Source organism: Gossypium raimondii, chromosome 7 (genome assembly GCF_025698545.1).
Source record: "Gossypium raimondii isolate GPD5lz chromosome 7, ASM2569854v1, whole genome shotgun sequence".
Taxonomy (NCBI): Eukaryota; Viridiplantae; Streptophyta; class Magnoliopsida; order Malvales; family Malvaceae; genus Gossypium; species Gossypium raimondii.
The window spans coordinates 46,599,979-46,613,106 of record NC_068571.1 but is presented as its reverse complement, the minus strand read 5'-3'; the positions used below and the strand labels follow the sequence as shown (position 1 = coordinate 46,613,106).

The 13,128-nt window shown below is 30.7% G+C and overlaps 1 protein-coding gene across 2 annotated transcripts; it reads left to right on the top strand.

Moving 5' to 3' along the window:
- Nucleotides 1-1,833: 1,833 nt before the first annotated feature.
- Nucleotides 1,834-5,844, top strand: LOC105770463 (spermidine synthase 2). Of its 2 annotated transcripts, XM_012591680.2 has the most exons (9): nt 1,834-2,082; nt 2,946-3,022; nt 3,611-3,733; nt 3,911-4,015; nt 4,091-4,163; nt 4,599-4,670; nt 4,753-4,948; nt 5,042-5,171; nt 5,627-5,844. In XM_012591680.2, exons 1-9 carry the CDS (start codon nt 1,902-1,904, stop codon nt 5,687-5,689), a joined length of 1,020 nt encoding a protein of 339 aa, XP_012447134.1. In that variant the 5' UTR covers nt 1,834-1,901; the 3' UTR covers nt 5,690-5,844. The 2 variants fall into 2 exon arrangements, with proteins under 2 accessions (XP_012447134.1, XP_012447142.1); XM_012591688.2 differs by lacking the exon at nt 4,599-4,670.
- The last annotated feature ends 7,284 nt before the right edge of the window (nt 5,845-13,128 follow it).

Sequence of the window (13,128 nt, the reverse complement as noted above, 5' to 3'; positions counted from 1 at the left end):
TAATGTAAACCAGAAGAAACATGAAAAAACAAATTTAAACAGGAAAAGCATTTCATATAAATTGGTAACTCAATTTATTAAGAAAAAAGCAATGCTTTTTTGTTTTCTTTTTTTTTGCATGAATTTGATCATCCAAACTTCATTAATACACTCCGCTATTAATGTTTGATTGCTTGGGAAGTACATCATCGGTAACTCTCGTCAGAAGAATGAAGTAAGTATCTCGACAATTTGAGTCCGTTAAATTTCAGTTCAGTTTATGAAAAGAGAAGGAAACTTGGTTGACCAGAACATGTCATTTACTGATGTTAATCTACGTATTCTTGATGTTCCTACATTTCATGTTTTAGAATATAAATTTGGTTCTCCTTGTGTAAGAATAAATTGATATAAGACAATACGATGCATTCTATTATTTATCAAAAAAATCACTCTCCTTATTAACTTCTTTTAAACTAAAGTAAATAAAAAGTATCGGGCGAGTAATATAGACTAGATTCTATCACACCCATGATGTAGGTAAATAAAAATATTTTATATTAAAAAATATTTACACAATTATTTCAATGAATTATTATTGGTAGGGTGGTAAGAGATTTGCATATAAATTTGTTGGTCTTGTGTTTGATTCTTGATAATGATTTTTAATTGTTTTATTTGAATTTGATATAAAAGTATTAAAAGATAAATATCATTATAAGAATATTAATTACCCTTTAAAATAAGGGTATTATTAATATTTTACAATTGAATTGATATCGAGTTAATTCATAACACCAACTCAACCATCATTTTGTATATAGTATATATTTTAATATATATGATGAACTTGACCTTTTAGATGTATTTTGGTCAAACTAAAAATGAATGTACCACTAAAATTACAAAGTGAGTGAGAGATGTAATATTAATTAACTAGTTTATATTTATATGTGATACACAAATCAATTGTAAAATTAGTTCTTGTTTAAAATTTTAATGAAAATTTTCATAAAAATCATTAATAAATTAAAACAATAATGTAATTACACAATACTTTTAAAAATGTTTAACTAATTTAGAATCACTTATATTAATTTATTATAATTTAAATAATATTATTAATAAATTCTTACAAGTTATTTATTTTATATATTGTTAAATTAATTTTTTGAATGTTAAAATTATTAATATTCGATTTTTTTAGTTCTATACTTATCTTTGCTCCACTTTAATGAATGAATGTAATATTATTATATTTTTAAAAATATAAATTCAATTTGATAAATTTTTGTACTATGTGTTTTTAAAAATTATATTTTAAACTAAAAATTTACTATTTATTAATTTTAATATGATAACATTAAAACTTAATTCAATTAAATAAAATATTTTAAGAGATAATTTATTTAAAATTAACTTTATATTTAGCATATAAATAATTATAATTTTTTAAAATGAAATAACTTAAAATAATTAAAAGCAATGATTAAAAGAATAATTTACTCAACTTATAAATGAATGCTTTAAATGAAGAACATATGTCAAAAATTATAATGTAAACATGGCTAATTATTTCCTTTTATTTTATAACCTTTCCTTTTAAATTCTATATCTAAAATCGAAATGTAATTTATTAACATGTTACAAAAATTGGTTAATTTTGTCCCTATGATAATTATATACAGATTTCAGTTTTAAGGCAGAGATATGAACAATTATGATGATCTTACCAGAAAAGCACACAGATTGAGAAATTGCATAGGGACAGGTGTTCCCCCCTCCCCCCCCACCCCCCACTCAACGAGCATATAAAAACCACCTACTATTGTCATCCATGGCAGCCAAGCCAAGCTCACATACCTCTAAACAAATATTCTGTCACTGAGAATTAGAAACTAAGAACCAAGCCTACACCCCCAATGGCAGAGATGAATAACATTGTTTCTGGTGCAAATATTCACATAAGCGACCAGAGGAAGATTGTGAGTGTCAGCAATGGTAGTAATTGTGAGACTCTGACTAGTGGAGGTGATGAAAACATGGTGGACAATATTAAAGAAGCTGGTGGATGGTTTGCTGAGCATTGTCCAATATGGCCAGGTGATGAATGCCCACTACTGCCTTACATTTTCTTACTTTTATATCATATTTTGTCATCTTTATAAACCTAGCTAACTTGTTTTTTCCCTTCTTTATATAACATCAACTTCATGAAACTCACCCTACATATCATTTTCCTTTTGGTTATATCCTATACTATACTATATATATATATATATGCATAGTATTCTTCATTTCTTTTTGGTTCTAAGGTTTCTCCTTCATTACACAAATCTAGGTAAAAGAACTATGGAAGGCCTCTACGTTGATAAAAGAATAAATTAGTCATTCATTAAAATTTACATTCATTTCTACTATTAAAATTAATCTTTATATGTCAGCATGAGGTGCCACGTGTTATTTTTGATTATTTCATCAATCAACGTCAATTTTAATAGTACAAATTGATTAAACTTTTAGTAGAAAAGATTAATTTACTCTTTGATCTAATGTACAGGGACTGATTTATTATTTTTTAATCTCAGAAACCTTTATGATAGTTTTACCCACAAATCTAACTCTAACTAGATACCATTTCATATATTTGGATATTGTTTATATACGTTTAAAACCCTTTTCCCCACTTTAATCACAGATTCATTCTCTCAACCATTAATAAAATATGCATGGGTAGAGGAATTCTATTCATTTGGCAAGTGAAACCCTTCCGGTTTTGTCATGTCAAATTTTCAAACTTTTTTCTAAACCAAAATATTATTAAATAATTTACAAAAGTAGCCCTAAAAGCAATCATAAAAGCAAGGACATTTTGATGTGGATTTAGATTTTAGATTTTGTAGTTCCACTGATGTTGCCGAATGTTGATAAGGTTTGTGGATGTTTATTCATAATGTATCTTGAAGGACAAGCACACTACATAAAGGTCGAGAAAGTTTTATTCGAGGGGAAGTCAAAGTACCAAAGAATGATGGTGTTTCTGGTAATACCAATTTTATTTAATTATATTAGGGTAAACTACACTTAAGGTCATTAAATTAATTGTAAGTTTACGCTTTAGTCATTCAATTTTAAAAAGTTACAAAATGATCACTTAACTATTCAAAAGTTTTTTTTTAAGTCACTGGACTGTTAATTTTTTTCCTTAATACCTATCGACGAATAGAAGAACATACCTTAGATCCAAATTGATCTGATGATTAGTGTCAGTGATCAGAAAAGAAAGTTGTTTGAATTTTGGTTTACAGATTCGTGATGTTTAAAGATGTTTCATGAAAAAAAAACTAAACTGTACGTAGAAGAGAAGAAGAATGAGAGCTTTCGATTGGAGTAGGTGGTGCGAACAAAAAAAGCCATAAAATATCAATTTTAACAGCCCAATCACTTAAATGAAAACTTTTGAATGGTCAAATGACCATTTTGTAGCTTTTGAAAGTCAAATAACCAAAGTATAAACTTTCAAATAGTTTAGTGACCTTGAATGTAGTTTACCCCTAAATATATTCTTAAAATCCAACTTTCATAATTAAATTTATAAATGGTGGCCTGGCTGGCACATGTTAATTTGTAGTCATCAGGATATGGAAAGGTGTTTGTGTTAGACGGGGCACTCCAACTGACCGAGAAGGATGAATGTTCATATCAAGAAATGATGACCCACCTTCCTCTTTGCTCCATTCCAGCCCCCAACAAGGTTCTTATATATTAATTATTATATACATCATCACTTGTCTACATATATAGTCCAATGTCTACCATTTTTTGTGCAATAATAAGATTTCATGATGAACCCAGATTTGTTTAATTATTTTTATTTGGTAGCAGCAGCAAAATTTTGAGGTTCGGTAACTGTCATTTCCATCCATTTTAGGTGTTGCTGATTGGTGGAGGAGATGGTGGCATCCTCCGGGAAATATCTCGCCACAATTCTGTCCACCACATTGATATATGCGAGATAGACACTGTACTGATTGATGTAAGTAGAGCAACAACCCTACAACTAAATGTCCTTCACTTAATTGGGTTTAATTTTATGTTTTGATTTTTAAAGGTGTATAAGGAATTCTTCCCTGATATTGCCATTGGCTATGATGATCCTCGCGTAACACTTAATGTTCAAGATGGTATGCATGCATGCATGCTTTTCTTTCTTTTTCATGGTAAATGATAAAAGTATTATAGAAGCTTTTGTACTAAAAGTTAAATTGTATTTTACTTCTTCTACTTAAAATATGAGCAAATTAGTCCCTAAATATCATATCAAAGAGTAAATCAATTATTTTGTTAAAAATTTCATCTAGTTTTACGGTTAATAATTGATTCCTCTACTTCTGCATGAGATACACATGACATGTCACGTATAATTATTTGGTTATTTCATTAGCTATGCCAATATTTAAAAGTAAAATTGGATGAAACTTTTAACAAAAAGATCTAATTTACTCATCTTTTGAATAAAGAAAACAAAACACAATCTAATTTATAGTAGAGAAGCTTCCATTATACTTTTAGCTTATCTATAATAATTTGAATGCTTCTCAACAATAATTCGCCTGCAGGAACTGCATTCTTGAAATCTGTTCCAAATGGTACCTATGATGCAATAATAGTGGATGCATTTGACCCCATAAGTATATCCCTCCTCCATCTATGCATGTTAATAGTCATTTTAAGTTGTTCGTTACATTGACTATATATGTATATATGATGCAGGACCAGAACATGAACTTTTGGACAGTCCATTCTTTAAGTTGGCAGCAAAAGCTCTCCGTCCAGGAGGAGTGATGTGCATCCAGGCAGAAAGCCTATGGTATCAGCCATTCGACATTAAACAACTCATTTCAAGTTTTCGTCATATTTTCAAAGGATCTATCAGCTATGCCTGGACTATTGTTCCCACTTATCCAAGGCATGTCTCAACTCCCTTTCTGTGTGTTGATTTTTGGGGAACAATAAGAAGCTATAATTGTGTCTAACATAAAAGCAAATTTTATTATGACAGTGGAGTGATTGGTTTCTTGCTTTGTTCAACCGAAGGGCCATATGTTGACTTCAAAGTGCCTGTCAACCCCATCGATCCCGACCAGATTTCGGGTGTAGCCAAACAACCCTTGAAATTTTACAACTCAGAGGTAATAATTAATACACATTCTTTGGAAAGGTTACCAAGATTCCTGACTATGGGATAATGATCTTTTACAAAAAAATTTATCAAGTTAACCCTTATTTTTTTAGTTAAATTTGGCTCTCAATCTTTTAAAAAGAGTTAAATTTGATCATCAACTTTTCAGAAGGAGTCGAATTGTTGTTTTCTTAATGAAAATCTTGGCTACAGCATTAAATTCTTAAGCACGATAGTTTGCATGGCAATACATGTATACTTCATGTTATTTTTTTTTAATTTTTAAATTATTAGTTGGCATGACATATAGTGTCATTTCAACATGAAGCACACATAAACTACCAAGTGGATTGTGACACCAAAATCATTCAAAATTTAAGAAAAATATGGTGCATGTGTTAGTGACGAGAAGAAGAAAAGTGAGGATGTGTAATTATATTGAAAGTTGTGTAATTGGAATTTCAGGTACACTCAGCTGCGTTTTGTTTGCCAACTTTTGCGAAAAAGACAATGGACCTCAATGTTTGAGTAGATTGTTTAATGTTTCACAATGTGCGCAATGCAAGTTTCCAATAAAACTATGTGCAAATAGCAACATGATTTTTCCCCTTGTATCGCATTTTCAAATGTCAGCTTTCTCATCAATCTAATACTAATATAGTTTATGTTTCCATTCATAAAAACTATACGCTCTTTCAATTTTATTATTGCTATTATCAAGAAAATTCGAGTTTTGTAATGATTAAAGTATGATTTCATAATTATTTAAGTTTTAAAATTTTAAACTTAAAAAATTTAAAATTTGAGAAAGTTTAAATCCAATAAAATTCAAGTGTAATGATCCGAGTTCGAGATAAAAATAAATGACAATTATTTAATTTATGAAAATATATTTATAAATATTATATAATTAGTTTTCATACACAGTATAAATTTATTGTATTTATCTATTAAAACATGTTAAATTACTTTTTCAAAATATCTTTAGAAAGGGTAAGGTCATTTGATATTAAAAAATGGGTGGTTTTTTTTGTTTTGTTTTAAATGATGAAAACGTTAGTTTAATTAAGAATTTTCTTAATTTTGATTTTATTATACTTTTAATATTTTTTTATTTTACCTAGTTTCTTACATGACGTGTGTTGCACATCTATTTAATTATTTTAATTATTTAATTATATATTTTAATTTATTTAATTTATATAAGTAATTATTTCATAAATTTGAAAACGAGTTAGGTTCGAAGAACAAGTCAAATGGGCAAGCTTGAATTTTGGTTACTAGAGGAAGGCAATAGTCTAAGGATTTGGGTCAGAGAAGATCTACGGTGAGATCAAAATCAAGAAGCCACTACAAACAATGTGGCTACTGCAAAAAAAAAGGATCACATCAAAACAAAATGCTATAAACTTCAGGAAAAAAAAAGAGATTAACTGAAAACGATGAGAAAGGGAAGTAGAAAGCTAATGTAGCCGATGCTAGTGTAGCAAAGGACAGTGGTGGTGATTTAATCTGGCGTCAACAACCAAAAGGTCTAAGTTTACGTCCGAGTGAATTTTGGACTCAAAGTGTTCCTACCATATGTGTCCCAAAAAGGGTTGGTTCTCCATATACCGTTCGATTAAAAGTAGAATTGTGCTTATTGGAGATAACTCACCTTGCAAAATCGACATTGGTACCATTCAAATTAGGATGCATGACGGGATAATCAGAACATTATCAAATGTTAGGCATGTGTCTAATTTAAAGAAGAATCTCATCTCTTTGGGTATTCTAGACTCGAATGGTTGTAGGATCGTCATTAAGTTAAACGGTTTAAAAATATATTGTGGAGCTCTTGTCTTAATGAGAGGTTAGAAGATCAAAAGTCTATACATTCTACAATGACCAATTATTACAAGTGCAACAACGATTTCGTCTGAAATCGAGCCAAAATAGTCAACATGTCGCAACGAGGAGACTTAGGACGTCACAATGACGCAACAAATTTCAGCAGAGCTAGAGTTAGATACGACAAGATTGTGACATATGCGGCTAGGCCATATAAGCGAAAAAGGAATGATCGTTTTGAACAAAAGAGGTCTTCTTCTGGAAATAGGAGTTGGGAAATTAAATTTTTGCGAACATTACAGTTATGGGAAACAGACTTGAGTTAATTTTAGTTTCGTAGAACACAAAATGAAGAACACTCTCGACTACATTCACTCTAACTTACGGGGTCTAGCTCTGATCATCTCAAAATGAGATAGCAGATACCTCCTAACCTTTATTGATAACAACTCCAAAAAGGTATGGGTTTATTTCCTAAAAAGTGATATTGAAGTTTTTGGGACTTTCAAGCAGTGGAAGACTTTACTAGAGAAACAAACTAGGAAATCTGTAAAGAGCTTAAGGACGAACAATGGTCTCAAGTTCTATTCAGCCACATTCAATGACTACTGCAAGCAGGACGGTATTGAGCGACACTACACAATTGTTGCTACTCCACAACAGAATGGGGTTACAGAAAGAATGAATAGAACCCTACTTGAGAAAGCTCGATTCATGCTTTTCAACACAGGCCTAGAAAAGGATTTTTGTATTGAAGCCATACATTTGGCAAGCATTTGGTGAATCGGTCTTCACATCGATCTTTGATTGGAAAGGTTCCCAAAGAGATATGGTCAGGTAATACTCCAAACTACTTTAACCTTAGAGTATTCAGTTGTCCTGCTTATATAAGAGTAAGTCAAGGAAAGCTTGAACCAAAGGTCGTAAGATGCATATTTCTGGATTTTGCTACTTGGTTTTTAAGCTGTCAAATAAGACTCCCCTCTCTTTCCTAGGACTCTACTTGGTGCATGATTCACATTCACTTTTCAGTTTTTCCCTTAAAAGAGAAACTTTGGAAAATTAAAATTGTTTGTTTTATGATTGATTGATTCTTGTAAATAAATGAATATAAATATTATAAAATTGCCATAGTATGTCATGCATATATTGGAAGCATGTCATATAGATTAGGTATGTAACACCCCTAACCCGTATCCGTCGCTGGATTAGGGTTACGAGGTATTACCAAACAAAACATAATTAAGCACAATCATTTTTTACATTTCATGCACAAAGTTATATCCACTTCTTTACAAAATTTTCTAAACTCAATTAGCCTCAATTCTTCTATTCATATAAACCAAATTCGCATATTAGATTCTCATAGCCAAGCAAAAATCAATCATGCCTTACTAATCATTTCACATAATCAAACTTTATTTCAATATTTAACCATATCAATAAGACACATAATTAAAACACATAGCTAATTTAAACAAACATGCTTTACTAATTAAATCACATTTTCAAATCATACTTGAAATTTAACCATTTCATTACCATCAAATTTCAAGCATATATCATTACATTTCATATACTGAGCATATACCAAAACATCCATTTGCATACATTTATTTCATTAACAAATTACTAATCATTCTATTTTATAAACCTATGCACATTCGCATACCAAACCATACTAACCCAACAACATATTATAATCAAAAGATAAATGTCGAAATTTCAGCATTCGGACAATCCCTATTTTTTTTCGAGCAGCACTTAACATTTTGCAGTTAATTCAATAAACAACAGCAACATATAGCATTTAAATCAATAAGTTTTCTTCCATTTGGATAGCAACTAAATTACACAATATAGCAGCATAACAGCATCACAACTGATCAGTGAAAATCAACACATTTTAACAGCTTAGTTAGTTAAATAAAACCACATAAATGACAACACATTTGGACAATAAGCATGAAAAATAAGACAAAACATAGGTAACCGACCCTATTTTGCACAGCATTTATACTCCAATTAAACAAGCTTTTACACCAGGTAATCATAGGAAACATGTCCTGTTTTGGACAGCAATAACAACATTCGGACAACATTGATTTGTACAAAAAATGGACAGCATTTAAGCACCAATTTGGACAACATTAATATACTCAAAAATGGGCAGCAATTAAGCATCAATTTGGACAGCATTAATATACTCAAAAATAGACAGCAATTAACCATCAATTTGGACAGCATTAATATGCTAAAAAATGGACAGCATCTTATCATTACACAAACCGAATTGCCACCATCCATCACACAAGATATACCATTTCCAAGCCAACTCACATGGCTAGAATTACAATTCAAAACATACCAAAAGTTCATTAGCTTATACATGCCATATATCATATATACAAAGCTTCAAAAGTACCAACAAGATTATCAATAGTGTGATGACGTTTCCCGATGATTCCCGAGTCTGAACTAGCTTCGATAATCTATAAAATAGTGAAAAATAAATACAGTAAGCTTTAAAAGCTTAGTAAGCCATATACAAATAAACTTATAATACATGAAGTAAATATAACCAACTCATCAATGAAAAATCATGGCTAATCACATGTATAAATATCACATTCCTCATCTAACTCACTTGTTAATGATTCATAAGCATCACTTACCTTAACCTTTCAATTTTCATATAACATCATACATACCTGAATTAATTAATCATTCTCACATTCATCCACTTCTCAACATTGCCCATTGAACCGTTTTGAATTGATAAGGATACACGGATAGTACATAAAGCTCGTACAATGCCATATCTCAGATATGGTGTTACATGTTATAATATATCGATGCCACTGTCCCAGACAGGGTCTTACATGAAATCATATACGATGCCAATGTCCCAGACATGGTCTTACACGAAATCACACCTCGAAATCCTAATGTCATGACATACGTATCCTATACTATTCTTATGGTTCGTACGAGGCTTTCGGACATCGTAATTCTGTTGATACTTTCTCGTATTCAAATATTCAGCATCCAAAGCAATTCAATAACAAATAAACATATACAAATCAATTTAAAGGTATTTATTTGCATATGAACTTACCTCATATATAACGATGAACAGATCGGATCAACTACTTGTCAACTTTCGATTTCCCCTAATCTAAATCCGATTTCTTTCTTTCTTGATCTATATGAATTCAAATTTAGCTCATTTAATCACCTATTCATTCAATTTCATTCAAAAATATCTATTTGGACATTTTTCACTTAGCCCCTAAAGTTTCACATTTATTCAATTTAGTCCCTATTTCACAAAATCAAAAATTACACAAAATTTCAATACATCCATGCTTAGCCAAATTTATTAGAGGTCCCTAACAGCCCAAAATTTTCATTTATTTCACATTTCAACCACTCAATTTATACATTTCTCAATTTAATCCCTAATAAGCATTTTTATCAAAAATCACTTAATAAAACATGATAATCTAACATCAAATATTTATTTTTTTATCATTAAACAACAAAAAGCTTGAATATTTATCAATGGCATTTCACAAAATCATCATCAAATTCAAAAATTAAAGCTTGGGCTAGCTAGAATACAAAGCAACGATCTCAAAAACATAGAAATTATCAAAAACGGAACAAAAATCACATACCAATTGAAGCTCTAAGTGACCGAACCCTAAATAGCCATGGATGAACTCTTTCCTTCTCTATTTTCGGCAAAAAAAAAAAGATGAACACCACTAATATTTTGTTTTGTTTTAATTTATTAACATTAATTCATAAATTACTATATTAACCTTTATTAATTCATTTAAAATCCACTAACATATGTCCATCCATGTCCATTTACTAAAATTATGGTCTAATTACATAATAAGGGCTTTACATTTAATTAATCATGGCAAATAAGCACTTAAACAATTAGTATGCCACTTTTGCATTTTACGCGATTAGGTCCTTTTATCAAATTAAACATTCGATCGGTAAAATTAAATCACAAAAATTTAATACCATCAAATTCACATGCTGTAGATGCCAAAAATAATATTAAAATAATTTTATGACCTCGAATTTGTGGTTTTGAAACCACTATTTTGATTTAGCTAAAATCGGGCTGTTACAAGGTAAAAATGTCACTAGAACTATTGTATGATCATTATTGAAATCTAGGATAAAAACCTTGCATGCTTTTAAAATATTGAGTGGAAAAAGGGTTTTGAACAATATTTATGGCCTCTATTGATGGTCCCTAAGTGATAGCATGATAAAGTTTCAAGTTAGTTCCTACTCTGGCCGTACCCCAAGGTAAACTTTATCATATGGGCTCACTGGATGAGATTTCCTTTTAAGAACAACTAGTCATGCTTGACTCTTAATGAGATTGTCCCAAGATGACTCGCAAATAAAAGCATGTTCGTGATGGGTGTTGAGTCAATGGTTAGACACTCAAGATCCTGTCTTATTAAATTGTTTCCCAAGAAATGATATTTAAGCTAGAGATGATGGTCAAATGTTAGACGATCATTGGTTCGTGTGAAGTCTTGAGAATTAAGATTCACAAATTGATTGGATGTAATCTATGTTCTTGCTAATTAATCATGGGACCCCAACATGACATGATTGATAGGTGTGAGAATGATCGTAGCAACAGAAAATGTTTTCCAAGATTTTAATACAAGACGCATGCATCATACTACATTCTTGATATGTTGCTGAAATGAAAATATTTGCTTAATAAAAATATAGTAATTAGTGAATCTTTATTATTTTTCAGTTCAAATATGTCTCATACCCCTCTTATTAGTATTCTTACTGAGAATAAATTGAATGTGGATAACTTTTGAGAATGGAAAAATAACTTGCTGATAGTTCTCAGCTGTGAGAAACAAAAATTCATCCTAGACAAGCCTTGCCCAGCTAAAGCTCAACCCAAAGAAAGAAATCACTAGAAACATTCTGGCTCGATTGCTCAATGTTATATGTTAGCGAGCATGAGTAGTGTGCTGCAAAAGCAACACAAGAATTTTTGTATTACCAAAGAGATCATGAAAATTTTGGAGGATTTTCTCGTAGGCCAAGTCGCATTGGCTCGACAATCTACTATTACAAATTTTATGAACTCTCAGTAGAAACTTGACACTCCGATCAAAGAACATATGCTTAAGCTTATAGGATTCTTTGCTTAAGTAGAGGACATTGGAGCTGAACAAGACATAAATACTCAGATTGAAATAGTGTTCAAATCCTTGAAACGAGAAGTCTGTGTGATAAGAACCTCTCATTGCGAACCGGAGATGGGAGCTATGTTTCAGCCGAAGCAGTGGGAGAATTTATTTTACATTTTGATAATTTTAGGAAGATTGTTTTAAAGGACATGTTTTATGTACCTCATTTTAAAAGGAACTTAATTTCTGTAGCATGTTTATTTAATGACAGTTATTCCGTGACATTCAATAAAGGGATTGTTATTCACAAAAATCATTCTTTGATTTGTAATTGATGGATGGAAAACAATCTTTATTTTATCAAAACAAATAACTAATCGAGGCTTCAAACTGAAATGGTGAATATAAGAAGCTTAAAACTTCTTATTCTACTGAGGGGTACGTATGAAATTTAAGACTTGGTCAAATTAACTAAGAAAAAATCACTAAATTCATGGAAGATGGTCCCTTAAGTATGCTTAAGGAAGTTAGTCTTCCAAAATATGAATCTTGCTTGGAAGGTAAAATGACTAAGAGGAATTTTAATGCAAAAGGTAGAGGGCCAACCAACCTTTAGAACTTGTGCACACTAATGTATTTGGTCTCATGAGCTTCAGTACCCGAAGAGGTTACGATTATTACGTGACTTTTATCGACGACTATTCTTGATATGGATATGTTTATCTAATGCACCGCAAAAGTGAAACCTTTGATAAATTTTGAGAGTTTCGTGCGGAAGTGGAAAATAAATTAAGTATATCTCAACAACTTTTTTTATCTAACATTTGGTATTAGAGCCTACCACTTAATGTAGCTAGTGGAGGTCCTTAGTGTTTCTAGATTCTAGCTATGTAAGGTTCCTCTCCTTCACGTAGCAATATTTATATCGGAAAGTCTGCATAA